The 26,262-nt window shown below is 40.3% G+C and overlaps 1 protein-coding gene across 2 annotated transcripts in view; it reads left to right on the top strand.

The window, feature by feature from the left end:
• The first annotated feature begins 14,124 nt into the window (after positions 1 to 14,124).
• Positions 14,125 to 26,262, top strand: part of cacna1ha (calcium channel, voltage-dependent, T type, alpha 1H subunit a) — a 97,217-nt gene continuing 85,079 nt past the window's right edge. For both annotated transcript variants that reach the window (XM_086061354.1, XM_086061279.1), the window contains exons 1-2: positions 14,125 to 14,529; positions 15,467 to 15,912. In XM_086061354.1, the coding sequence (XP_085917480.1) occupies positions 15,491 to 15,912 (422 nt within the window). In that variant the 5' untranslated portion in view covers positions 14,125 to 14,529; positions 15,467 to 15,490. The remainder of the gene's footprint in view (positions 14,530 to 15,466; positions 15,913 to 26,262) is intronic.

The raw sequence follows: 26,262 nt of genomic DNA, 5'->3' as shown, positions 1-26,262 counted from the left end.
AATGATTCAAAGCAGCTGACAATTGGTGAAGCATCTTTATTAAGTGCTCCTAAGTGCACCACCAACCTCTTCTGCGCTCCCAACCTCCTATCTTCCTCCTACTTTCCTCCTCGCCTCCTGTCTGGGGGATTCTGTTTGATCTGCGATATGACAGCAGCTGCACTGTGTAGCGCCACACAAGCCCGTAAATTGACTGACAAGCGCTAGTTGCCCTGCCGCGCGCGCACACACAAAGCACGCAAACATTGGTTAAAAAAGAGCTAAGGAATGCGCCAAGTTGTCGGGTGGCCCTTTAGCCAGTTGAGTTAAGTGAAGACAGTATAAATAACCCTTTAAGTGCAAGGACAATTTTCAGACACAGGCTGGCACCACTTAAAAAAAACAGTCTTGTCTGTGAGATTTGTTACCGTGGTTATTTTACCCTTGCCTGCTAATGTCGCCTACATTCTACAACTGTGACCCAGGTGGCCGAGATGGGAGTCCATCATCAAAGTGTCCTTGAGCGAGATGCTGAAATTGTGGAATGTTGATGTGCTTGCGTGCCCTCAGGTTTAGATGGAGCCATTTGCAAGTTTATTGTTTTATAGCCCCGGTAAATGAATAGAATGAAACTTCGGGTACAGCTTTCCATAAGCACTATCAATCTAATAACGAGAACAAAAAACTGAGAGCTCTATATAAATTATGCATTCTCAAAGATGCTAATGCTGTGTTTTGATATTAGAAAGGTATTTTATTACTTCTATGTGTTATTGTAATACCAGTGGAGTAGAGGCGGCCACTGAGGTTGTGAGGTTGTGGGTTCAAATCCGGGCTCTGACTTTGTGTGTGCAGAGTTTGCATGTTCTACTCAAAAAACATACATAGGTATGCAGGTTCAAGGTGTGCATGGCGGAGTTTGTCACTTTTTTACTCGCAACTGCCTCAAACACTCCACACTGAAGGGAAGATACAAACTGATAGGTGCAGGCACAGTTAAAAAGTCAGGGCTCTTTGTACTTATTTGGGCAATGGTAGAGCAAGAAACATCTTACAGCATTAACATTTTCAACATTTTAAACTCTGCAATGCAACTTTATTAAATACTCTAAATTATCCTTAGATTCTAAATGTGTTAAAAAAAAAAGTTGTTTGTTGATGTGTGCCCTGTGATTGGCTGGCGACCAATCCAGGCTGTCCCGCCTCTCGCCTAAAGTCAGCTGTGATAGGCTCCAGCTCGCTTGGGATACCTAATGAGGATCAGCGATATAAAAAAATGGGTCGAACTGCACTGCAACATACTGAGAGTATTTTCTAAATATTCTCCTGCTGATTAATAAAGTAGTTGAACTGTTTAAACGGAGCATTATTATTTTAGGGCATACTATTTGCTAATTGCTACAGTATTGGATTTTATTAGATTATTCAGGTGTGTCAAAAGTGGGTTCATCAGAATGCTTTCAATGTCAGCACATTTGACTTTTTTTCTCTCTAAGAAATACTATAAATCAAAGCTCAAAACAAAGTCGCACACCCAGCTTAGCGAGTGGATTCCATCTGTTCCTAGATGCAGCCCTCTGATTGGTCGACTGGATGTGATGGCGATTATCATTGGATGCCGTGTAGGTCGAGTGACCCAGCTCTGCCAACCTCGCAACCTCTGTAGGTCAGGACCGCGTGGGATTGTGTATGTGTGCATAAGCCACCGCATGTGAGTAAGTAAAAGTATGAACATGTTGTTATCCTGTCAAGGCAGTATTTAGATTAGAGGACAACACTGAACAGTAATCCTTTCTTGATGAACATATGTTTTAATCCCACATGTTAAATATGCCACGTGTCAAAACAGATACATCGATCAAATGATTCCTGGAACATGAATCAAATAAGACAGAAGGGGTGCCACAGGGAAGAAGATATATTAGATAGGAAGATTATCAATGAGAGAGGAACGTTACATGAACCCCAGTGGCCTTATGTGCAGAACACTTCGAGGTCAGCGAACGGTGTATTAGTGAGCAGGCTCATTTGAAAGCACATCAGATGAAATGCTAATTCACCATGTGGCTATCCAGAGACTTTTCAAACCACTGCTGCGCTGTGTGCATGTGTCACTGTCTCGTTAGTGAGAATGTGTCAAGTGAGCCATGTCACCACAGAACTTGTTAGGAAGCCTCTCGGTGCAGAACTCACAAACTCACACATGCGTCCCGTTCATACACAGTGTTCGGCACTCAGATATGCATTTTGGGTGAGTTTTTTTTCCTAATGTTATGTGTCACGTTTGTCTGTTTGGGTTCATTCAGAACTAAAATGCTTCAGTCTGCAATTTTCAGTGTTGCTACAACATTCTTAATAGTATCTATAAAATTCAGATGCTGAAATGGGCCCTTTTCCATCATTTGCACCTGCAAACTCACATCGCACCACTAAGGTTAGTAAGGCAGAATTGCCCCCCCCCCCCCAATAACTTAATTAATTAAAACAATAAATCAATTGGTCCATCTATATTTTCTATTTGTCTTTTCAGGGTCACAGGTCAACTGGAGCCAATCTCAGCTGACCACATAGTGGTTGCCCATCAATCATAGACCACATATAGACAGACAGCCATTCAACCGTCAGTGTAAGTAAACAAAAATTTAAAGTATCCCCAAAAATATTTCATGTAGTATTGTATGTGTGTGTACATACTGTATGTATTATTATATGACAGTAAATGGTCTTTCATTTGCTTTTCCACTTATTAAGGCACTCAAAAGCACTTAACAGATGACTTGCCGTGGCTTGACTTAGGCCTACTTCACATTCATCTACTGACGGTGCACTATCATTAGCAACTCTGGGTTCTTTATCTTGCTCAAGGACACTTCGACATGGTCACAAAGTTCAGAGATCGAACCCACAACCTCTACCACTGAGCTATGTGAGTAAAAATAGCAAATTATACATTGAATATTACACTAAAAAGTATGGGTAAAAAATGGACCAATCCCCTACTTGGGTCAATTTGTCCCAACTTTGAGTCTTTTAGTATAAAACAAATAAATATTGGTCCGATCCTTGGGTCAAAAAATTGGGTCATTTTGTCTCAAACAACCCAGAAAGTTGGGTCAAATTAACCCATAATTTGGATCGGTCCATTTCTGATTCAAAATTGGGTTACTTTGATCCCAAATGTTTTTAGAGTGTACAATTACTAATAAAAATGAAATAATGAGTATACAAATACATAAAACGTTGAAATCACATCAAGCACCTTCATGTGATACGATTCATCCAATGATTACCTAACAAGTAATCATTATATGGCGACATGGCAAAGAGAGTTGCCATGACCAGATTTGCCCGCTAATTTATTTCATAAGAAGGGAGGAGATGTAACACAAACCAGCTAATTCCTCATTGCCCAGACAGACTTAACATGCAAACGCACATATCCTGACTGGTAGCTGTGACTGGTCCAGATGGTGCCAAAGCAAGCGGATATTAGTGGATAATGTGACGGAGACGGTAGCGGTGGGGGTTTGGTGGCGCGCGTAGGGGCGAGAGGGTTAATGCTCCTTGATTGGAATGCACAGCTGCCCCAGCACATATACAACTCCATATGCACACACGTGTTGTCACACAGCTGAGTATGCGAGGACTGCACAGACGTTTTCGGGAAGCTCGGGGGAGGCTTCAAACGGCCGCATGACTCAGCAGCGGCGCTTGGAAGCTTTTACATGCTTTTTGTTTATTATTTCACCATCACCTTTTGTTGTACAATTTTGTTGAGCACACCCTCAAATCTCAATATAGATACTATATGGACAAAAGTTGGTCGTGGCGTGTCAGGTTCATGACCTTAGCGTTAGCTAGCTTCTCAAAATAATGTAATAAGGCTCAGCTAATTTGTCAATGTGGGTGAGGGGATATTTATATTCTGCATGTGTGATATACACAGACTGATGCATTTATGTGATGAAATTAGTGTTGTGTCGTTCACGTACGTTTCGTTCAAAAATAACGAATCTTTTCAGTGAACGGATCACTTCCTGAAGTGATTCGTCCTTTTCTCAGTTCATTTGAGCTCAGCCAGGCTCATGTCGTCAATCTGACCAATCAGCAGCCAGCGTCAGACACGGGCCAACGTACTCCCATGCTATTGGCGTTAGCCAACGTGGATCAGCGAGTGAACGAGTCAGTGAGTGAACGTACTTTTGTTTTTGATAGAAACACACTCATGACAACAAATAACATTAACCGTGTGTCTTATTTTTTATATATATATATATTTTTAATTATTTTTACGTCCGTGCCGCCGGGGGGGAAGGGGAGGGGTGGGGCGTGGGGTTTGCGTAGACGAACAATTCGAACTTTTGAATGGTTCTTTTTAATTAACTGATTCTAAAGATTCAGTTCACTTAAAAGAACTGTCATGCCCATCACTGTATGAAATTATTTCACTGACATTGCTTATTTTCCACTCTAGGGGCTCTTCTTCGTGTAGTAAAAGCAAGCCGCGGTGCACACTCACACTCGGGCAAGGCTGAAGTGGAGGCAGCCGAGTGCCAGTAGGAACGCTTCAGCAAAATTTGGCCCACTGGGTGTCAACTTAATGAAATGCCTGCTATTATTGCAGTAGTGCTATATGGTAAATGGAGCATTTTATATATTGCACTTTATCTATACCGTATTGTTTCAAAACGCTTTTCAAAGCCTCACATTCACACACCAGTGGTTGGCTGCTGCCATGTCCACTGAGCGCAAATTAGAGTTCAGTGTCTTGCTCAAGTAAACTTCAACATGGTCACAAGGGCTGAGGATCAAACCCACAACCTCTCGGTTGGGAGACGGCCACTCTACCACTGAGCTACGCCACAGTATATGTGGAACTGGCACCTAAAACGGCTTGATTTGAAATATGTTATTCCAGATCCTTTGTGTATTTCGACAAACACATTACAGACATGTTTAGACACCTGGTAATTATTTTAATTATTGAAAAAAAAGTCAAGTCAAGTCATCTTTAGTGCCCGATGTGTCTCCTATTAAATGTGCTTCATCAAATTTGAATGCACACCCACCAATAATAAGTTCGTACTTAGAAAGACCAATTTGAAAGTGTAATTAATACTTTAATGTAAGGAAGGGCATCAGCCTTTTTACAACTTGGGTATTGAATTTGAATGTGCTGAAGCCTGCCTAAACTCAGTTCAACCTGAAGAGACCCATTTGAAAGTGTAATTATTTTTTTAATGTAAGCAAGAGGATCAGACTTTGGTGCACAGACACCGTGTTTGATTGCCTTGGAGTGCAGTCATGTGGATTCAGGTGCTTCTGATGTGAAGGAGACTTCCTCCCACCGCCTGGTGTGGATTGGCTCAAGGTCTCTCTGCCTTCAGCACCTCAATGACTGATAACCTGTTATGTCCACTTAAACGTTACTGACATTGTGATAATTGTGCTGCTGCTATTGTGTTATGCTGCAGTGGGAGGGGGTGGGGGGTGCAAACTGGACTGACCATCATCAGCCCTTACTACTTGTCAGATATCTCTTTTGAGTCATAACAGAAATGTTACCCTCTGCACATGAATTTTCTTCAATTGGTCCCTTATTTCAGTTCATAAACATATATACTATATATAGCTTCTATCACTTTTATTTCAAATTGATGTCAAACTCAGATCAGAGCAATCTAATGAGACCCATACAAGAATGGCATCAGTCCTTTTGCCTTGACAATTGAGGGGATTTTATGTGCCACATTGCTCTTTTTTTTTCATCCATCCATCCATATTTCTCACTTCAACCTCCCTGTGTCACTGAGGTGGTTTGAAGTCTGCCATCGGGCTGTGTTGGGAGGTGGGAGGTAGTGGTGTAGGACTTTGTATTGAAAATTAGTTTTATGTTTTGCATAAAGGGGGCAGCAGTCTGCCCCCTCCTTTTTGCCTATGTTTTTTTCGTCTTCTGCACATTAAGCTGCCTGGATGCAGTCGCAATGCAAAGGCACAGCAAAGTCCAAATCAGATATTCCTACATTTTTCGCAGCTATGACTTAGGGGATAATATAACTCTGAAAATAACATGCCATAATAATATGGGGGAAAAAGAGCTTTAGCGGAACAACATTTAAATCTAATTGCAAATGATTCATTGGCTTTGTAATGGGGCTATTCACTCTTTCATGTTGGTTTCAGGCTTCAAAATTGCTTAATTCACCAAGCGTACGGTCCATCTTCCACCTCACTCTACTCTAACCCTAACCCTAAACCTAACACTTACCTACACTACTGCTTACCGTGACCCTAAAGCTGAATGCTCACATTAAGCTAATCATTAACTACAACCACATATCAGTGCCATATTGGTCAACATGGAACTGATTTCCTTCAAAATTGATAGGCTTGTTTCTCCGGGAAGTAATAATCCAAAGGACTGTATATCAGTTGATTAGTATACTGTATAGGTTGCATGGCCCATGTACCAATTTGCCCGCTGACTTCAGCTACTTGTCAGTCAACTTTTGTCAGCCCCTAAAATCATAACAAAAAAAGTTAGGTTTGTCCAGATTCAGTATTATCAGTAAGAGCATAAAGCTAATTGCTCCTCCATCATTTATGGTGCCAAGAAAATCAAACCATAAATACACTGTGGCAATCATATTTTCATTTAATTCAAATTCTCAGCTAAAGTTTAAAAAAACACTGCGCATCACTATAAACACACCACACCGTCAGCGAAGCTTGGTGGTTGTAGCATCGTCAAAGTAGCAGCCAGTGTTGGCACAATATTGTTAGGCTTTTTCTAGAAACCAAAACAAGAAAACAAAAAGCCTACTAGAACATGTGAACTTTATTTGGGGTTTTTCAGAAGTAGGGCTGGGCGATATAAACGGTATATTCAATATAAGGTATACATTTTGCAGAAGGTAGATGACGTCACCGCATAGCGCATGTTGATGACGTCATAGTATCTGCGTCCCGGCGTGGCGCACGGCTCGCTGTTGAGGCGGCCAGCTTGACTCGCCCTCACGCAATAGTCAACTTGCCACCTCAAAATTATATTTAATTGCCAATTAAGGACGCCAACATTTTTAATTAGTCTGTCACTGTATGATATGTCTGCAGCGTTAGAAACGAGCCACTAACGGGAGCGTAAACAAATGACAGCGTTCGGCGAGCCAAACTGCAGCTGCATTCAAATACTGTCGGACATTTCAAAGTCAGATGGGAAAAAAAGTCCATCAATGCATTAACCGTTAATAATTGCAATTCTCTAAACAATGTAAGCTTTCTATCAATCTATAAAAGCTGGCACACCTTAAGAAGAATGATGGGTGTGATATTACATTTTTTTTTTTTTTTTTACTTAATTACAATCAATGGTCCAACTCGTCACTTCTGTTTACAATACATAATCATCTACTAGGCTTTCATCCTCTATTCTACAAACCCAATTCCCAAAATGTTGGGACGCTATACAAATTGTGAATAAAAACTGAATGAAATTAGGTGGAAGTGCCAAATTTTGAAATTTTGAAATTTTGTTCAGAATAGAACATAGATGAAAGGTCAAAAGTTTAAAATGAGAAAATGTATAATTTTAGGGAAAAAATATGTTGATTGTAAATTTCATGGTGCCAACACATTTTTAAAAGGTTGGGACAGGCAGCAATAAGAGGCTGGAAAAGTCAATTCCACTTATAAAAAAACAGCTGGAAGACCACTAATGAGGTCTTGATTGGAGTATAAAAAGAGCTTCTCGGAGTGGCAGTGTCTCTCAGAAGCCAAGATGGGTAGAGAATCACCAATTCCTCCAATGTTGCGCAGAAAGATAGTGGAGAAATATCAGAAAGGTCTTTACCAGCGAAAAATTGCAAAATGGTTGAAGTAATCATCATCTACAGTGCATAACATCATCCAAAGATTCAGAGAATCTGGAACAATCTCTGTGTGTAAGGGTCAAGGCCGAAAAAGCATACTGGATGCCCATGATCTTCGGGCCCTTAAACGGCACTGCACTTTTGACTTGTTCTCTATGTTCTATTCTGAATAAAATATTAAAATTTGGCACTTCCACATAATTGCATTCAGTATTTATTCACAATTTGTATAGTGTCCCATCTTTTTGGGAATTCATGTCAATGAATCAAAAATAAAGAATAAATCTGCTGGTTTATATAATTATTTTATTGGTTTTTTTTTTAATCCATATAGCTTTTATAAAGGACTATGTAAACCAGTAAGCAAATTATAAAAAAAAAACCCACTTAATTCTATACCGTGATATATACCGCTAACGTGAAGATATGAAGAGATGCAGTTTATACCATGATATGAATTTTGGGCCATATCGCCAAGCCCTAATCAGAAGCACTTGGTGACAGGTGTTTGTTAATTTAACGTTTGAATGGGATTGGTTAAAAAACACGTCGCAGTTTTGAGGGTGTGCACACTTGTGCAACCACATTATTTTATTAATATATTTTTTTCAATTGAGTTTATACTCCAAGTTATACGTCATGTCACATTGATGGTGGTAAAGTTTTGAAACAATATGTCTGGTTTCATTTTTTTACATCACAAAAGCTGGCTTTTAAATTGGGGTGTGTATACTTTTTAAAAGTGTATCAGTTGTACATTCATGTGTAATGTACATGTCAACATGTAAGGCAAAGCTACTGCCTGGCACAGATTGCCTTCAAATGCTGTACATGATGCCGTTCCATACTGTGTGTAAACGTTTGGGATTATGTAACTGCTTCCTCTTTTCCTGTTGTGTTTATGATTGCAAAGATATTTCCCCCTCTCCCTAATTAGAATGATTACATTGCTATGTTGCTAGAAAGAGGGGCGGAAAAGACGGAATTGAAGAGCCCTGCTCCCCCTCTCTTACTTTTATTGCACTCTTTCACTTTGGCATCTATCTCAGTGTACTTTTCCTTGAGCTCAATAATGCATTCAAGGAATGCATATTTCAGTGGCTCTGTGCATACAAACGTCACCTTTGCACACATGTACTGCATATACTGAAAATGCCTGTGCTGCTGTTGGAGGGGAACCCTCTGAACTAATGCATGCCAAATCTCCCCCTCCTCCAATACGTCAGAAAACCTAATGGGAAGTCTAGCTCCCCCTGAGGAAGAGGTGTGGGAGGATGGGAGGGCGTATTGAGTAAAATATAGCAGTCCATCAAAATGATGTGCATCTCAAGCGTTATTCCTGAAGAGCCGTGTGGTTTGTCGTCACCATCTTTCATCCTTGTGCGAGGATCACAAAGCAAGCTTGTTTGGATAGGATTTTGCTGACATTCTCCTTTTTGTTTATGTGTGCGTGTGTTCAGGCCCTTTTTTGCTTTTGCTCCACCATTATTAGATTATTCATCACTTGATTGCATGGCACTGCAGCCAGACATCATTAAAATGTAAAGTGTAAAGTGTAAAATGGAAGTGACATTGTGCGTCCCAGTTTTTATCCTTTGAACTGTGAACCTTTTCACAGGGTTTCTTCTTTCTCCGCTGCCTTCAGTCATCCTATTTAGTAGGCACCCGTGATGGTCACAGATGAGACATGGAAATGGGAAAAGCAAGGCGGGATGATAAAAAGCGTGGGAGTCCAAGTGGAAGGGCGGATACTGGATGATGGGATGTTGGGGGATGGGGAAGTGGTTGGGACATAGCGTGCAAGCGAGAAGGCTGACAGAGAAGTATTGATTACATGTGAGATGCACAGGCCTATTCCACTTCATTTTGATGGGTGGCAAAACGTACCAGGAATTAAAGACTGTCAAGAGATATTTTCTCATCTAGGTGACTATTTCCCCTCTTATGGAATGATTGAATGCATTATTTGGATAGCAGCGCACTCTCGTTTTTAAATGATCCTTTTCAATATATTTCAGATATCCTGGCATTACAAAAAAAAAAAAAAAAAACATCCAAAGATGTTTTGTGTAGGTATACTTACGAGGGGAAACAACAACATTCACCGTCAAGATTTTCCTAGCCTGGCAAGCCACACCCACTTTCTTGAAAGACAGAAAACTGCCCCCAAACACAATGTAAATTCACATACAATACAATGGAACTTAGAAGGTTGAAAACAATCTGTTTCAGGATGGTGGCTATTTTGAAAAAGAAATGTTCCCATCGCAAACAATATAAATAGACATAAAGGTTTCCAGGGTTAAACTCATAAAACCTTGAACTGTTAGGCAACATTCTTAGTGGTCAAACAAGTTTATAGAAATAAGTTAACCGCTAATACTTTTAAGCACAACTCACAGATGTTGTTTCCAAATATTCTTTAAAAAAAGCTAACCACAGTAAAATGTTAAAGCAATGATATATCGTGCCTTAACTTGAAAAGCATGTGATGGTAACAATGTGTATGGGTACTCTGGAATCTTACTGTTTTGAATGTGTGTCTGCTGACGTAAAGTTGCCTTGTACCATTCAAAAGGGTCATTCTAAAGCTTTTCCTACATCATGCATGATCCACCAACGCCCAGATGAATGCAAAGTAACCTCACGAGCCAGATTGATCATTGCGACTCACTCCAGGGACTTCTTCACATTATCAATCTGGGACTTCACTCGACCGATCCGTTCGGGAAAGGAGGGACTTGCTGTACAATACTTTGTACGTTTGCTTTGACCAATTAAGGCAACGGATGGAAATGTTTAGTCGTCGGTCTCTGGGGCACGAACATCTTTACCAGATAAAAATGCACAAAGCGCCTCTCACTGTTCAACATTCAACAAGGAAACGGTGAGTTATTCTGCAAGAACAGAATTAATTGCGGCGTCCATTCGTCTGTTAGGTTTTTAGGCTTTGTTTCCTCCCGCCCTAAACAACGCCTGATTGGTCTGACCTAAAAAAAGGTCGGTTGCAAACGTATCAGCGGGAAGGGTACAAGATGTATTCTCCGGAGTTTGTGAAGAATTCAGCTTGCTGGTAAGGTTAAGGACAAAGAGCCCTGACTTTTTTTTACTCTGACAGCGCCTTTTAGTTTGTATCTTCCCTTCAGCGTGGAGCGTTCGGGGCGAAAACTCACAGTTTCTTCCAGATGTTCTTTTCTTCTCTCTCTCTTTTTTTAGGGGGCCAAGTATTTGGTTGTTGCTGATGGCTGTCATAGGAAAAGCCCACGATTGGCTGTTATGTGTGTTAAATCCTGGGGGACCGGAGGCCAACAGGTGGGAGAGTTGGACAGGTGTTAGGAGGGTGTGTGCTTGAGGAAGGTTTCATCTGTCAGTGCCCCGCTTGCGATTGCGCACAGCTGAGAATGAGCGCTTGCAACCCCCACACAGAACATGTTCCTCCATAAACTGCTTCTGATTGCAATTCGTCGACAAGACGCAGCATCCACTTCAAGACAGGTGACTCACTGGGGCCACAAGCAGGCCCTGAGATTTTTGTAATCACTGAGTGACGCATGGCCTAAATCTAATACTAAAAGAAGATTGGGGAAACCCACAAAAAATGTGTCTAGGTGGTCTCATCTCCACAGCTACAAGTAATTAGCTTGGTTTAATTGGCTTTAACAGAACAGGTTCATTTTATGTGACCCAGGATTAGTGAACATATGTTCCAGAATCTCATTGTCTCTATTGCATATTTTCACTGGTGAGGTCTTGAGGTTTCTTGTAATCCTCCACTGGTAAGACACACTCACAGAAATGCAAATAAAAGCTATTCTTGTCCGTTTTTCACAGCTGATTTACATTGTTTGCTCTCATCTTGTTGATCACAAATAGAACACTATTGTTGAGGTGGATGTTAAGGTCAATGTCACTCAAGGCTGTCTGTCATATCTATCTGGACACCTGGACAGGAAGTCAGAAGAAATATGAAGTTGGTCCCCCTTTGCAGTTGTAAGTGTTACTGGCTTTTATTGACATTGCAGCTATGCATGCAATTGTCCAAAATGTGTCGTTGAAGTAGTCCAACTACGGATTATTCTCATTTATTAAGTCTTACTCATTTTGTTATTAAACTACAGTGGAACCTCGGAGTTTGAACGTCTCGGCACTCGTACAATTTGGACTTTAACCCAAAAATCTGAGTAAAAAATGCCTCGGACTTTGAACTAATTTTCGGAGTTCAAACACCCAAGCAAAGCAAGCTAAGCCGAACGTACCTCGAAAACGGGTAGCCGAGAAAAGCCGAGCGGAGTTGAGCAATGCCGAATGCTCACGTTGCGATGCACTGCTCATTTCCAGTCAGAGCATGAATACTCCCGGAGGTGCCCCATACTCGCGAGTGCATTTAGATTTTTCCACGACAATTTTCTTTGCCATGGGCCCAAAGAAAGACAACAGCGCCAGTGGCAGCAAAGAAAAACATACAGTGCTACCAACCACAGTGGAATTAGGAAGGAGATAATCGCGCCATTGTAACTACCGAGACTACTTCTGTAAATACCGGCACGAGGACCTCCCTTAGCTGTTCAACAACGTGCCTGACGTTAAACAACGCACGCAAGGACCGCTTTGTAGCCCTAACAATATGCCCAATGTAAAATACACAAACTCAGCACTGAACTAAAGCTAGCATTAACATAGCATTTATCATCCACTGATGCCATCACACCACAACAGGTAAGGTAATGTATTTTTATTGTTTAAATACTGTACTGTACTGTAAATGTAAAAAACATATAGAAATTAAAATAGGATTTTCTTTGTTTTTCGTGCTTGGCAACGGATTAATTGCATTTACATGATTTCCTGTGGGAATTTTTTTTTCGGAGGTTGAACAATTCGGACTTTGAACACTTCGCAGGAACGAATTATGTTCAAACCCCGAGGTACCACTGTGTGTCAAAAGACCTGTTGAATATAATTATACCCGAATGTGCAGTTTATAGAATGTTTTACACACTGTTTTTAAGCAGGAACTTCAGTCACATGGATACCTCACCGCTATTGAACTTCAACTGCTATTCCAATCTACAGTGGCTTTGATGAATTTGAACTGCACTTAGCAGTCATTTGAAGTGTTTCGCTAATATAAGTTCAGATTTCTTGGTATTGTATTTTTTCTCAGCTCATGAGAATCATTATGATTCTAAATAAATGTTTCCTTTCTTACTGTTGCATTCCACTGCATTTTAGCAAATGGTCAAGTTGTTTGTCTGTCTGTCTTCTCTCTCGCAAACTTATGGTATATGATTGCTGCTTAGATTTTCATGTATAGTGGGCAGCTGTAGTTGTGACTATGTTGTGTCTGGCAGCTTCTTGATATAGTGTTGATCCAGGAGGGGCTGCCAGACAAGCTTCTGACAGCAGGGATGTTAATAGGCACAAATGCTGAGCGTCAAAAATACCTCAACTGTTTTGGTAATAGTATTCAATTCCTTTATTACAATTAAACACAATTGCATCTATATTTTTTTAAATTCATTTTATAGGCCTATTGTTAAATCTTTTTGTAATATGTGAGTCTTGGTAAACAACATGTTAAGCAAAATATGTTTGTTTTTTTCTTCTCGTCAAACTTTATGCATATGTAGTCTTTTGCATCAATGCAACACACTCAAAAATAAGCACAGATTTTAAATTGGACAACACTCACTAACTATAATGAATATAAATGACAATAACATTGTGCAGTGCTGAAAGAGATTGTTACAATAGACTGAGTGAATAATAAAAGGTACACTTGCACAATCTAATGAGAGCTGTATTAAGATCTTCTAGTGTATGCTGTCATTTGTGCAAACAGCAAGGGTTCGACTCCCAGCCAGTGCTCCAATATCAAGCAACTACTGGTAATAAATCCAGATAAGAAATTGATAGGCTTGATGTTACGTCATGGGTAAAAAACTGTGGCAAACAATTCATTTTGTTACAAGAGCTTTTTCAAATAGGGATGAAGAAGTGCACATATACACTGCCATAATGTAAAGGCTTATTTGAATGTATCGACAAAACGTATTTTTGACTTGTGCGTTGACCATGTAACTCCAATTTGTCTGACTCAGGAACAGTACACTGCAGCCTAATACATTTTTGATTCCACTGCAATTATCTGCCGACTCCATAGAGACGCACGTCACCCAGCGTTGCTTCGTGCGCCCACGCTGCTCATGCATGCTGGTTTGGTTTTTTCTTTTCTTTTCCTTTTATTGTGCATGCGTGCGTGTCTCTTACTCTGCACTACATCTCCAAAGCCGGACATAACGTCACATGTCAGGGTTCCCGAGTCAGGCAAGGTCCCCCCGATCCTCCCACCCTCCCTTCTCAGATCCTCCACAGAGCCTGAGCCGAGCAGCCCACGCAGTCTGCGTGCGTCTCCGCTCCACGCTGCGCCAACACACCCGAGAAGATGGACGCGCGGATTGAAGGATGCGCATAGATGTTTCCATTGAACAACACAGCAAGACATTTTCGCCTTGTGATTCTTAACTTCTGTGAGATGAGCTTCCATCTCCGAGCGAGAGCCGAAGTAGGATATTAGTGGACCAAGAGAGGAACACAACCACGATCCAGGTTGCTGGGCGCACTGGAAACAAGCAAAGTAGCGGATCATGCTTATGGGAACTTCCTATTCCGTCTCCTTAAGGTATCATTTTCGAACACACTTTTATTTTATACCTGTTTGTCTGCAATCTAAAAAGGGTTTTATATGTGTTGTTTCAACGTGTGCACTTTTAATGGCAAAACGATGATGGACGCTCCCTCTTCCCCACGAGGGCTAATTATTTGATACCGATTGACATTATTATTTTATGACTTTTGAACAGATAGCAGAGTGTGATTATGTGAAGATTAATATATTTTTATATTGTCCTTATATGGAACGATTACGACTTGCCAGGCGCGTTTCTCTAAACAAAAGCCAAGACGCAGCTAGTGAGATGAAATGTACTTCGCTTGACGATGTATTTTATTTTTATTTGGCAATTTTTTAAATTAAAATTGCATTTTACTTAATACATCAGGAGTCGCGTTCCTTTATTCTCTCTCTCTCTCTCTCTCTCTCTCTCTCTCTCTCTCTCTCTCTCTCTCTCTCTCTCGCTCCTTTTTTTGCGCATTTCTTGGCCACCATTGCGTGGAGTGGGCTCCAAAAGCTCCACCAGACTAGAGACAGAGCAGTCCATCTGTTCATCACATAGCAACAGGAAAAGAGAGAGAGAGAGAGAGAGAGAGAGAGAGAGAGAGAGAGAAATCACACTAGTTCCACAGCATCACACTGGCATTCTGTGGCTCCAGCTACCTTCAGTTACAACGCTTCCTAAATGAAGCCACCCAATTGTGGTTAATTATGTACGTATAATATACTTTAATTTATATGCAAATGGATTTTTTTCTCCATGAATTTTAATATTTCTCCTGAGGAAATGAGTCTTTAGTAAGGGAGCTTCATATAAGGTTCAAAGAAAGCATAAATGTTGCTTTGACTGGTTTTTGGATTATCTTTGCACGTCCATCTCCCGTCCCTGCGACCCCTCCCAATATCCACCTCTCGCTAACCTTCCTCTCCTCTGACCTCCCCTCAGAGTGGCTCGGCCTGATGCTCTATCATGACTGATGGCGACGGGAGAGTGCACTTTCAGTATGCAGATAGCCCGGAGGGGCAGGAGAAGGAGGAGGTCTTGGAGGAGGTGAGACTCGCTATAGTGAAATCCTACCAGAATGATGTAGAACCCGGAGGCCTCTGTGATGACGAACACATGGAGCGCACCGGTAGCCGTAGTAGTCGGAGGAGGAATGATGACAGAGGAGAAGCTGAAGTTGAGCAGGAGGACGAAGTGCAGGAAGCGGAGCTGGAAGTGGATGTTGGACCAACACTGGAAGTTCGCATCATGGCTCCCATACGGGATCCAGACTGTGTTTCCGAGGAGGAGGAGCAGCAGCCGTACCCAGCCCTGGCCCCCATGGCCTTCTTCTGCTTAAAGCAAACCACACGGCCTCGCAACTGGTGTCTTCGTGTTGTGTGTAACCCATATCCTTTCATGACATGGAAAATTAAGTGTGCCTGACATCTGGTAAGACCAACTTTGTCGTCACTTCTGCGTTTGTGAGTCATGAATTACAAGTGTGCCTGGAGTCATGCTGTTGGCTTTGCAGCCATGTAGTAATTTGGCTTCATCCTGAGCTGCTCCCTGAGAAATTTGACACATCGTTTTTGCGATCCAGCTACAGTGGAGCCTCTGGTCGAATGCCTCCTGAGCTAGGTCATATTATTAGGAGTCGGAGAATCATTTTTTGGGGGGAAAAAAGGTTGGGATGTGAGGCGTCAGTGTACCTCACAAGAGCACAGTTCAGCAAGCATGAAAGCTTGCACTTTTTTTTGATGAGGCTCCCCTTTGCATTACACGTGTCGCTATAGTAGATATTAAACACACAGCCTTGTCCAAATGTCGGGTGCTAGTGATGTAATTTTTTTTTGACAAAGATAAATCATTTCAAAACTTTTTCCACCATTAATGTGACTTTTGACCTGTACAATTCAATGAAAAAATATTTAGAGAGGAGTAAGGTAATTGTGTGTGCGGGCCCTCTTTTAGCTTGGGGTGTTGCTGTGTTCAAAATTAACCAGTCACATTCAAACATAAGTTTCTTCTCTCTCTCTCTCTCAAACTTTTTTTATTTTTATTTTTTATTTTTAAATATATACAGGTTATATAGGACAGATTAATGGTGGAAAGGTAGTGATTTATCTTTATCTCTTTTGTTTTGATCACAAAAACCTGCCATTTAAACAGGGGTGTGTAGACTTTTTTTTAATCCATTGTAAATATTTCTTTTTATGCCTGCGTATTAACATCCATCCATCCATTTTCTTAACCGCTTGTACTCACAATGGTCGCGGGGGGTGCTGGAGCCTATCCCAGCTGTCTTCGGGCAGTAGGCGGGGAACACCCTGAAATGGTTGCCAGCCAACCGCAGGGCAATATTAACATTTATTAAGTTATTTTTTACATTACTTTGAAAGTTAACAATTTAGCACAAATTATGACTGTTTGACCTTGTAATGATTTTTTTTGCATTACATTTTCCCCCCATTGTTTTAAAAGGGTCAGACTGCACTCGCTAAAAATTCACAACTGTAGTTTTATAAGGATTCTTCTGTGCACGGTATGTGCGTTTAAATTAGGTTGTGTTCAGTGAAGTTTATTTTCTTATTTCTGGCATAGGCCTACCTGTGTTGACTTTACACACACATTTTCCTTGTGCTTGCTTGGGTTTTCTCCAGGTACTTCAACCTCTTACCGCATTATAAAAAAACATGCATGTTAGGTACATTGAAGGCAGAACTGTCTGTAGGCAGAATGTGAGTGACAGTATGTTTGAATGGTGGACACCCCTCGCTTTAAATCAGCTTGGATAGGCTCCATCCAACAAGAGCACAGAAGCAACTGAGGAAAAATAAATCACATGAAAAAATGCAGTGTCCATTATATTTTGCCATCATTTTATTTGTGATTCGATCACAATATTTTAACCCAAAAAATTTAAAGTTCTTCTTTTTTTTTCAAAGTATGCTTACTGAGTTATTTTCCCACTAATTAGAGTGCATTTTTGTAATGTAAAATGCCGCTATATTCTCACGAGAATAGGCTGGGCTAAAGTAAAAATGTAAGCAAAAACTAAAGTTAGAGACTTTAGTCACTAGGGAACCCAAACTCTGCCTGACTTTCACATTATTGCATCATAGCCTATTCAGAGGAAACATCCCATTGTGCCTTTTACATGCTACATATTTCCTTGTTTTTTTGTTTTTTTTACATAGCGTTGCAGGTATTTTGTATAATTATTACTATATATTTTGGTTCTATGCTCTATTTCCACTTTAAGGGAACAGGTTACGGGTACATCTTTTACAGGATGAATCTGTTTTAACTGCAGGCAAAATGCACTCATCCCTCATATATGTTTTATGGTGTGCACATCTCTGTCAGGCAGCCATTTTGCGCTTAAGAACCATTCATTTTTATATTATGATGCAATGCAAAATCAATTTTTAGCTTTAGTTCATGTCCGATTTGGTATCTTTTATGAGCCCTCAAGTAAATACGCCGCCTGCACAATTCTCATCTGTGGGATGTTTTACCATTCGGGAGCAGTGACAGAAAAGAACATGATGTGCATCCAAATCCAAACATCAGGAAAATAACTTGAAGACAAACCACTGCACCATCAATATTCTTGATGTGGCTCCGTGGGTGGTGAAAAAACAAAATTGGGATGTGATTCACACTTTTTTTCCACTTACATTTTTGGTGTACCTGGAACCTCATCTGACAAGGTCTGACGGGACAGACATTGATTCCTTATTGTAGTGTTTAGCAGCAGTAGATGCCGGTAGCTGCTTGGTTCTGAGGTCTTACTGGCTATGTCCTCAGTTCTCTTCTGTAAAAATCCTGCATGACGTTCTGCTGTATTGTGTAATTGTTTTGGTCTCTGTGTGACAGTTCCTTTACGACCTGTGTTTGACCGGGCTTAGTTACCGATTAGAGGCTGGCTGGCCTTCTATGGGATGTGAAACTGCCCTAACATTTAAATGACATTTAAACCACATGAAGCAAAGACAATAAAATGTGATGTATTTTGACATAAAGAGGAGGAACAGAAACAGAATCATTATTTTGGCTACTTATAAATGATGAATGCGGTTATATATTGTACATATTGGGTCATTCAATTGATACATTTCTAAATGGACCAACAGAGCAAATAGTACAGAAGCGTATTGCATTCACTTGAAAACAAAAATAAGTAATTTTTTTCTGACTAATTTGTGTTTTTTTGAGTATTTTGTATTCTATTTTAATGATTTTTTCCAGGCGGCACGGTGGCTGACTGGTTAGCACGACCGCCTCCCAGTGCAAAGGTTGTGAGATCAAGTCCGGGCTTCGGCCTTCCTGGGTGGAGTTTGCATGTTCTCCCCGTGCTTGCGTGGGTTTTCTCCGGGTACTCCGGTTTCCTCCCACATTCCAAAAACATGCATGGCAGGTTAATTGAACACTCCAAATTGTCCATAGGTGTGATTGTGAGTGTGAATGGTTGTTCGTCTCTGTGTGCCCTGCGATTGGCTGGCAACCAGTTCAGGGTGTACCCCGCCTACTGCCCGAAGCCAGCTGGGATAGGCTCCAGCAACCCCCGCGACCCTTGTGAGGACAAGCGGTACAGAAAATGGATGGATGGATGGATGGATGGTTTTTTCCAGTTTTTTTTATATATTTTTTTCTGTTTAAAAAAACATATTTTAAATTAATTAATATTTCAGAAATTTTTTTCTTCAGTTTTTCTGAGTAATTTTCCCCTGTTTTATAAAATAATTATTTTCCTGTTTTTCTACAAAAAAAAAAATTCAGTTTTTCTGAATATTATTTTCAAGGGGGTTTCCTTCAGAGATTAGAGAACAAAAAGGGTTGAAAACTTGTGAAAAAATTGTCAACCATCCAAGCGTTAAAAAAACATAAAAAATAAAAATTAAAAAGCATTACTATACACTTGTGAAAAAAAAAACATACTTATATACGCCTTGGAATGATTGGCAGCCAATTGCAGGGACATCTAAACAAACCATTCACACCTATGCACTAGTTACTGTTCAATGAACTTAACATGCATGTTTTTGGAAAGTGAGAGGATGCTGTAGTGCCACAGGAGGACATGCTAACTCCACAAAGGTAGGGATGATTCAAATCCAGAACCTCTCAGCTGTTAGGCAAACATGCTAAACGCTGCTCTAACAAGCTGCCTCCATACAACTTGAACAGCTGTGTAACATGAGAGTATTTGTTGTGCACATCAGGGATGTATTTACATGTCAGAATGCATTGCAGAGATTCCTAAAAAAAGAAGAAAAAAAGAGACATACTCGTTTTAATACACCTCAATCACCTTCCTGCTATTCCTAAACACATTAGGTCAACACAAAATAAGCAGGTATCAACAGTTGAGGGATTGCCAGCAGAAAATACCCTCTTGAGATTAATATTGTAGATTTATATGGACGTTCAGTGCCAAATGACCTATCCATTAAAACGAAAGACGCGACCAGCTCACTTTGAGGGTGAAATTGATACATCATCGAGAGTGTATTTTAAAACTAAGTAGAGTAATTTCGCAGACCCAAGTGGACATTTGGAGAGCATACTCAGGGTTACATTATTGGCAGTTACCCGAATATCGTATTATATATTGTATTTCCGTCAGCTTTCCAACACAAAGCTGCTGTGTGTATGCAAAGTGTCGTGCAGAGATCTGCATGAAATCCTAAAATGATCTAGCATTGATTTCAAGTCAGGAAAACGTAAACTCTGAATAACTGTGCTTTAGTAGCCTTCGTGGTAGTTATTTTCATGCCGGCCACATATTACACTTGCATCTGATTTGTGATGTTTTAGATGTTGTTGTTGAGCATCAGTGAGGACGGTCCGTACCAGCATCGAATAGCTAATTAATGAGACGTGTTGTCACACACTTGACTTTGCATGATAACTATTTGTTTTAAACTGGAAGGTTATATCACGCGGTTGCACTCACTCACAGGACATCTGCAACTCAGAGAGTGTGATGTGCAGAGATGGTGGGCTACCATTTAGAATCCGGCAAATGATTGATTTGCTATTTGAAAGCCATCGATCATGCGTGAAGGTAAAAACTGGTTAATAGTTGGGTACACAATTAACAGAACGGCATTAGAGGCACACAACATGCCTCATTTGTCATGTTTATGATGTTGGGCATCATTGATCGAGTGCTGTTCTCTCCGACAAAACATCCGAGCTGATGCAGGTCTCAGTTCAAGCTGCAATCACATCTGCGAATGATTACAGTTATTCATGTAATGGACTTTTGACATATGCTCAGGACGCTGGGTCTGTACAGAGGAGAGCAAGAGAGGGACGAGAGATACAACTTTGATCATGTTTTTTTTAATTCTTTCACACTAAATAAAATAAGAGAGGCCAACATTTAACTTAAAATATCTTCAAGCTAAGGCGGAAAAAAAACGTGTCTGTACTGCAACTGGTGCGTGAGTTCTGATGAGGCACATATTTTCTGCCACTGGAGTTCAAATTTGAAACCTTTTTAAGTTTAGGTTGAGAGTGCCCCAATGTTTTTCCAGTTACAAGCCGTTTTTTTGGTTGATGTTTTTGGCTTTGCTTTGCTATGTGAGGCAGAATAGGCGAGCTTCAGACATGCTTGAGTGAAGAGGAAATAAAATGGGGCATTAAAGGTACTGTGACGCCCCCACATTTGAGCAAGGAGCGATGTAGTTGTCAATGCAATTTCAGGGAGACAAGCAGTCAATTCCACAAATGCAAAATGATGCAGACTAACCAACTCCAGATCATGCAGCCCCTCACTAAGCACACCTCCACCACACAAATCCTACGGACTAGGGATTAGGGATGTAACGATAACGGCAATATCGTGATATCGCGATATCAAAACTGCCACAGTATCATCGTCGTCATGTCATGTCATGATATTACAGTTTTTCTCTATAGGTTTGGCACATTTTTTGAAAACGAGATAACATTTTCAAAATACCATGGACAAATTCCAAAAGGACTTTACAATTGGTCTCAACTAAATGGCATTTCTCATTGCTTTCATCAAATTGCCAATGTCTCAATTGCCTCAGTGGATCTGTGCAAATGGTTGTGTACATTTAGCCTACAACGTGCCCACATTTAGCACATTTTCCAAATGAAAACATCTCAACAGGATTTCAGTGTGTAAGTCATAATATGTAAAATCATCGGTTCAATTGTCAAAATTAGTCCAGCATATAACAGGGGATCAGTGAAGAGGATGGTTGAGACATTCATGCCGTTTTTTTCCCTCGCAGCATTGCAAGAGTAAATATCGGCTGTGACGTGAATGAAAACTTTTGGCCAAACAAAGAGCAGCATATGGATGACCAAGACAGGGGAGGTGACGATAGTGACTGCACAGTAAATTCTGTAGAGTAAATTTGACTCTATTTGACTGTGAGTGGAGTATGTCAAACCGCAAACTTTGAAAACTGCTCTTGTAAATTATTTTTTTACCCTCAGTTTTATATATGATTAGTTCCTTATTATAATAAGTATTTTGTTAGCGGCACCTCTGCTGTTGTGATAAAACATCTAATGATTTTGACCTGCAGTGCTCACAGAATGCCAAGGGGAAGATTCATTTTGGGGGCAGTGACTGCTTGTATGACATAGAAATTTGATTTTGACACATAGGTAAGCTGTTTTGGGAGATATATGAGCTTTTGCAGATGATCCATGGTGTTGTGCAAAATCATTCAAGTTACTTTTGGCAAAAGCGAAAAAAAAGTGAATGCAGATGAGTCAAAGCAATTGAGAAGGATCTTTGCAGTTGTGACAATACCAGCTCTTTGTTTGGGAAAGGAACTTGGAGTGAAGCATGTGTGAGCAGTTGTGGGATAGATTTGTGCTTCTCCTAATGATGTGATAGGTTGTGCACGAATGTAAGTCTGTTTGGCCAAATAATCTTGCAGTTTTGAAAATGTCATCTCAGTTTCAAGAAATGTGCCAAACCTATGGAGAAAAACTGTAAAAGCAACACATCTGTTAAAAATGTCAAGTTGATTTCCATTTGTGCAGTTCTAGCACCCTGTGGTGGTTAGTTTTTTGTGCAGTTAAATTTTCTATGGCATGTTTTGGCCCTTCTATGTTTAAAATCCACGCTAATCGTCAGATGAAGATGAATATAATATGCTTGTGAATCGAGTCAATATGTGAAGGAAGTGTTATTAGAGATTGTATGTTGTTTATGTGCATAGCTGTTGTGTACAAAAGCACAATATTGTGCTTTTTTTTCAGTATGAGCAATTTTTTTTTACAATATCGTGACCTTTTTTAATATTGCCATCCACCCCGCAATATCGTGATAATTATCGTATCGTGAGGTTCATATTGTGATAATATTGGAATGCGACATTTGGATATTGTTACATCCCAAAGGGATGCTAGGGATGTATGAGTACCGATATCAGGTATTGGTATTGTGCCAATACCTGACCTTATTTAAAAGTATTTGTACTCGCGCCTTGTATCAGCCGCCCTCTTGTGGCTGTTTCATGATCAAGAACTACAAATTAAAAAATTGGAAGAATAAAAAATTGCCATTAATTTCATGCAATTTTAAGGAAAAGTGTATATTGGAGTATAGGTATTTCTTTTAAATTACATGTCATTGTTTTTTGGGGGAATTTTATGTATCAAAAGTACTAGGGATATCAGTACTTTGAGCAGCAGTCCTACTCCAACTGGTATCGGTCTAAAACAGTGGTATTGAACATTCCTTGTTTTTACACAGTATTTTTCTTCATTAAAAACACTTGAACGGATTAATGGCATTTCAGTTCATTTCAAAGGAGAAAATATACAAGTACGTTGAATTATGAGCTTGGCCAGAGAAATTTTTTAAACTCGGAAGTCAAGGTAATAAATGTGATTCCAGGGCATTTAGTGTCAGGAATCCCAAATGCAGAAACTGAAACTGAAGACACGTGAACAATACAATTTGATTTTGTTGAGTCAAGGTATTTATTGGATGTTGAGTTGAACACGGTGTGGATTGTCCAGTTCCGGTTTGCAAAATCGAGTCCAAGTGTCGCTAGTGGTAAGCTGGTTGCAGAGCGCAAGATCACGTGCCAAAGTGCAAGGCGATCTGAGGATGCAAGAGATAAGGCAGGGTCAAAAAGCTGGGAGAACTTGATGAAGCTAAAAAAAAAATGGCCGGAAGCACAAACTCTGGTTTGACACTGTTGATTTGGCGATGAGGTTGGGTTTGGAACCATCTTAAGTAGGCCACTGATTGTGACTGGTGATGACTGAAGCGTGGTCCCAGCACCCACCAACGAGCAGAGCCAGGAGACCTGACATTTTGGTGCAGATACGAATAAAATTGTACCCAAAGAAATTATAGATTTAATCTGCCTGCATTCGGGTTAAGTGCGGCAGTGACCCACCGAATCCAGTATTGGTCTTGCGGCGGTAAAAAGCTTCCTTCATGTAGCAGTGTGCACCCACTTTGTAATTTGTATTCAGAATTGGCAGAGGCGTGCACACTATTTAGCAGCGGACATTTGTCTTTGTTTGAATTGGACACGATATAACATCAACCTTTATAACCTCTTTACAGAGACAAAACATGCACCCAATTCTGATCAAGTAAATAGTATCAAAATCAGGCTTTATTTGCTCTAGCGCTGCAGTATTATATCAATAAAAATGGCATTGTAAAGAGCCAATAGACTTTTATTAACCATTTTTAAGTGATTTGTTGTTTAAAGGCTTAAAAAAATGACTTCTTCCGATCAAAACAACAGCCTGTGTAATAGAATCCCAAGATGACTGCGGCTGATTAGATCAGATTCTCGGGGCCAGACAAGGTTAATCGATTTTAATGAGTGGATTTGTCCTGTTTTCATGTCTCTATTTGTCACCCTATACAGTCAGTGAGCATGCCAAGATGGCCTCATGTTTCCTCCATAAATGAATCCAAGCGAAGGCTGTAGAAGGCACACTCGTAAATTACGTGGCTCTTGTGCTGAATCATTTACATGATCACATTGGAATATTTCATAGATGTAATCACACCTATTGGATGTTGGGAAATTGAGCTCTAAATCAAGAGTATTTAAACATTTCAATGTTTTTTTCTTCTCAGATGATTTTTAGAAGTGTTATTTTGGGTGGAATTTGTGTGTATGTGACAAATTGCAATGACCTTGAAATCAAATCAGCAGGTTGAGGCTCACCTCCTATCAGTATTTTGGGATGCGTTTGCACAGGTCTGTGCATCAGTGCTAGTGTTGCTGTATTCCGTGTGTATTTATCTCCGCATATTGGTCTGTGTTTGTGTTTGATGACTCATTATATTTGGCTAGTACTTGTGCTAACAGCAGATTGGAGGTCACGAGGTGCGCATGGCGGCGGAGACGAAGCAACCCTGCCTCTCTGACGTATGAAGTGCTGGCACAATCCACACCTTTTATGTGTTTGAGTTTGTGTGCGTGCGTGTATTTCTATCTGCATACGCTATAACTCTCTGAAAGAAAGTTTTATCTCCCTTATTCCCCATTCTATCTCCGGTCTTTGTTCAGAAGCTGATTAACTGCAGGGTTATCTTGCCAAGCTTCTCTTAAGTCTTGTAATGTTGTCAATGGGCGATACCTTTCATGTAGAAGCAATGAATATCTGGCCATTGTGTGATTAGCGGATGTAAAAGTCGTGTCGTTTTAGCAAATGGAGGAGTAGCAGCACACTGACACCCCGTGTTGTGTCAAGAACAACATATAAATTCTCTGGGAAAATATCACAAAGGAAAGTTGATAACGGTTTCAGAAGCAAGTTAGAATTATCACATAACCTAAAAAAAGCTTAACAGTGCCTGCTTTAAGGGGAATTCTAACCCCCCCCCACCCCCCTACACCCCCCCCCCCCCACACGCACACAATGTTTTTTGGACAATTATGTTTTATGCAGCCCCACTAGTCAAAATATGTCATTCTGGTTTATATTGCATTAGCGCAATATGAGCTAAGCAGCAAAATCCAGCCATTTTTATCCATCACAGGCGACGGCCATTTTGCCACTTGTTGTCAGGTGAAAATGACATGACATTTGCCCAGGTCTCATGTAGCAACCAATCACAGCACAGCTTCAAAAAACCGGTGAGCTCTGATTGTTTGTGTCCTGATCCCTGAGCAACTGTGATGTCATTTTCAGTCGACAGCAAGTGGCAAAATGGCCGCCCCCTGAGATGGATAAAAACGGCTGGATTTTGTTTCACAACTCATATTCCAAAAAAATTTATATTAATCAGAATGTCATGTTTAGACTATTGATGTCACATATAACATATTAGTGTCAAGAAATGATTAAGGCTGACTTCCACTTTAACAATCTTAATAATTGTATCAAGTAGCTTACAGTAGATCATGAAGTTGAACACAACATTTGTTCCGCATACTCAATAATCAAATTAGATTTCATGATGTCCTGTATTGCACACTTTACCATGAACTCCGGGACAGTACAAGCACAGGAAAAAAAACAAATAAGGCAACTTTTGTACACAATTATGTAAGTAGCCCCCCCCCCCCCCCTTTGCCATTACTTTTGTGCAGCATGTTCACAGTTTGGCCTCAAACGCTTCAAAATAACCTTAATAAGCTTCCGCTGTACATAACAATCCTGCAAACAAAGGTACTGTGCTAATTAAAACGCCTATTTATGTGAAATGAAAGTCACTCGTCATTGTTTGCAATTGCATCATGTTAAGCAATCGGTTGAAAGCCCTCAAATGTTTT

Source organism: Leptonotus elevatus, chromosome 1 (assembly GCF_054856555.1).
Source record: "Leptonotus elevatus isolate MCC_2025b chromosome 1, RoL_Lele_1.0, whole genome shotgun sequence".
Lineage (NCBI taxonomy): Eukaryota > Metazoa > Chordata > Actinopteri > Syngnathiformes > Syngnathidae > Leptonotus > Leptonotus elevatus.
The sequence above is the reverse complement of the archived record's forward strand: the minus strand, read 5'-3'. Positions and strand labels throughout refer to the sequence as shown.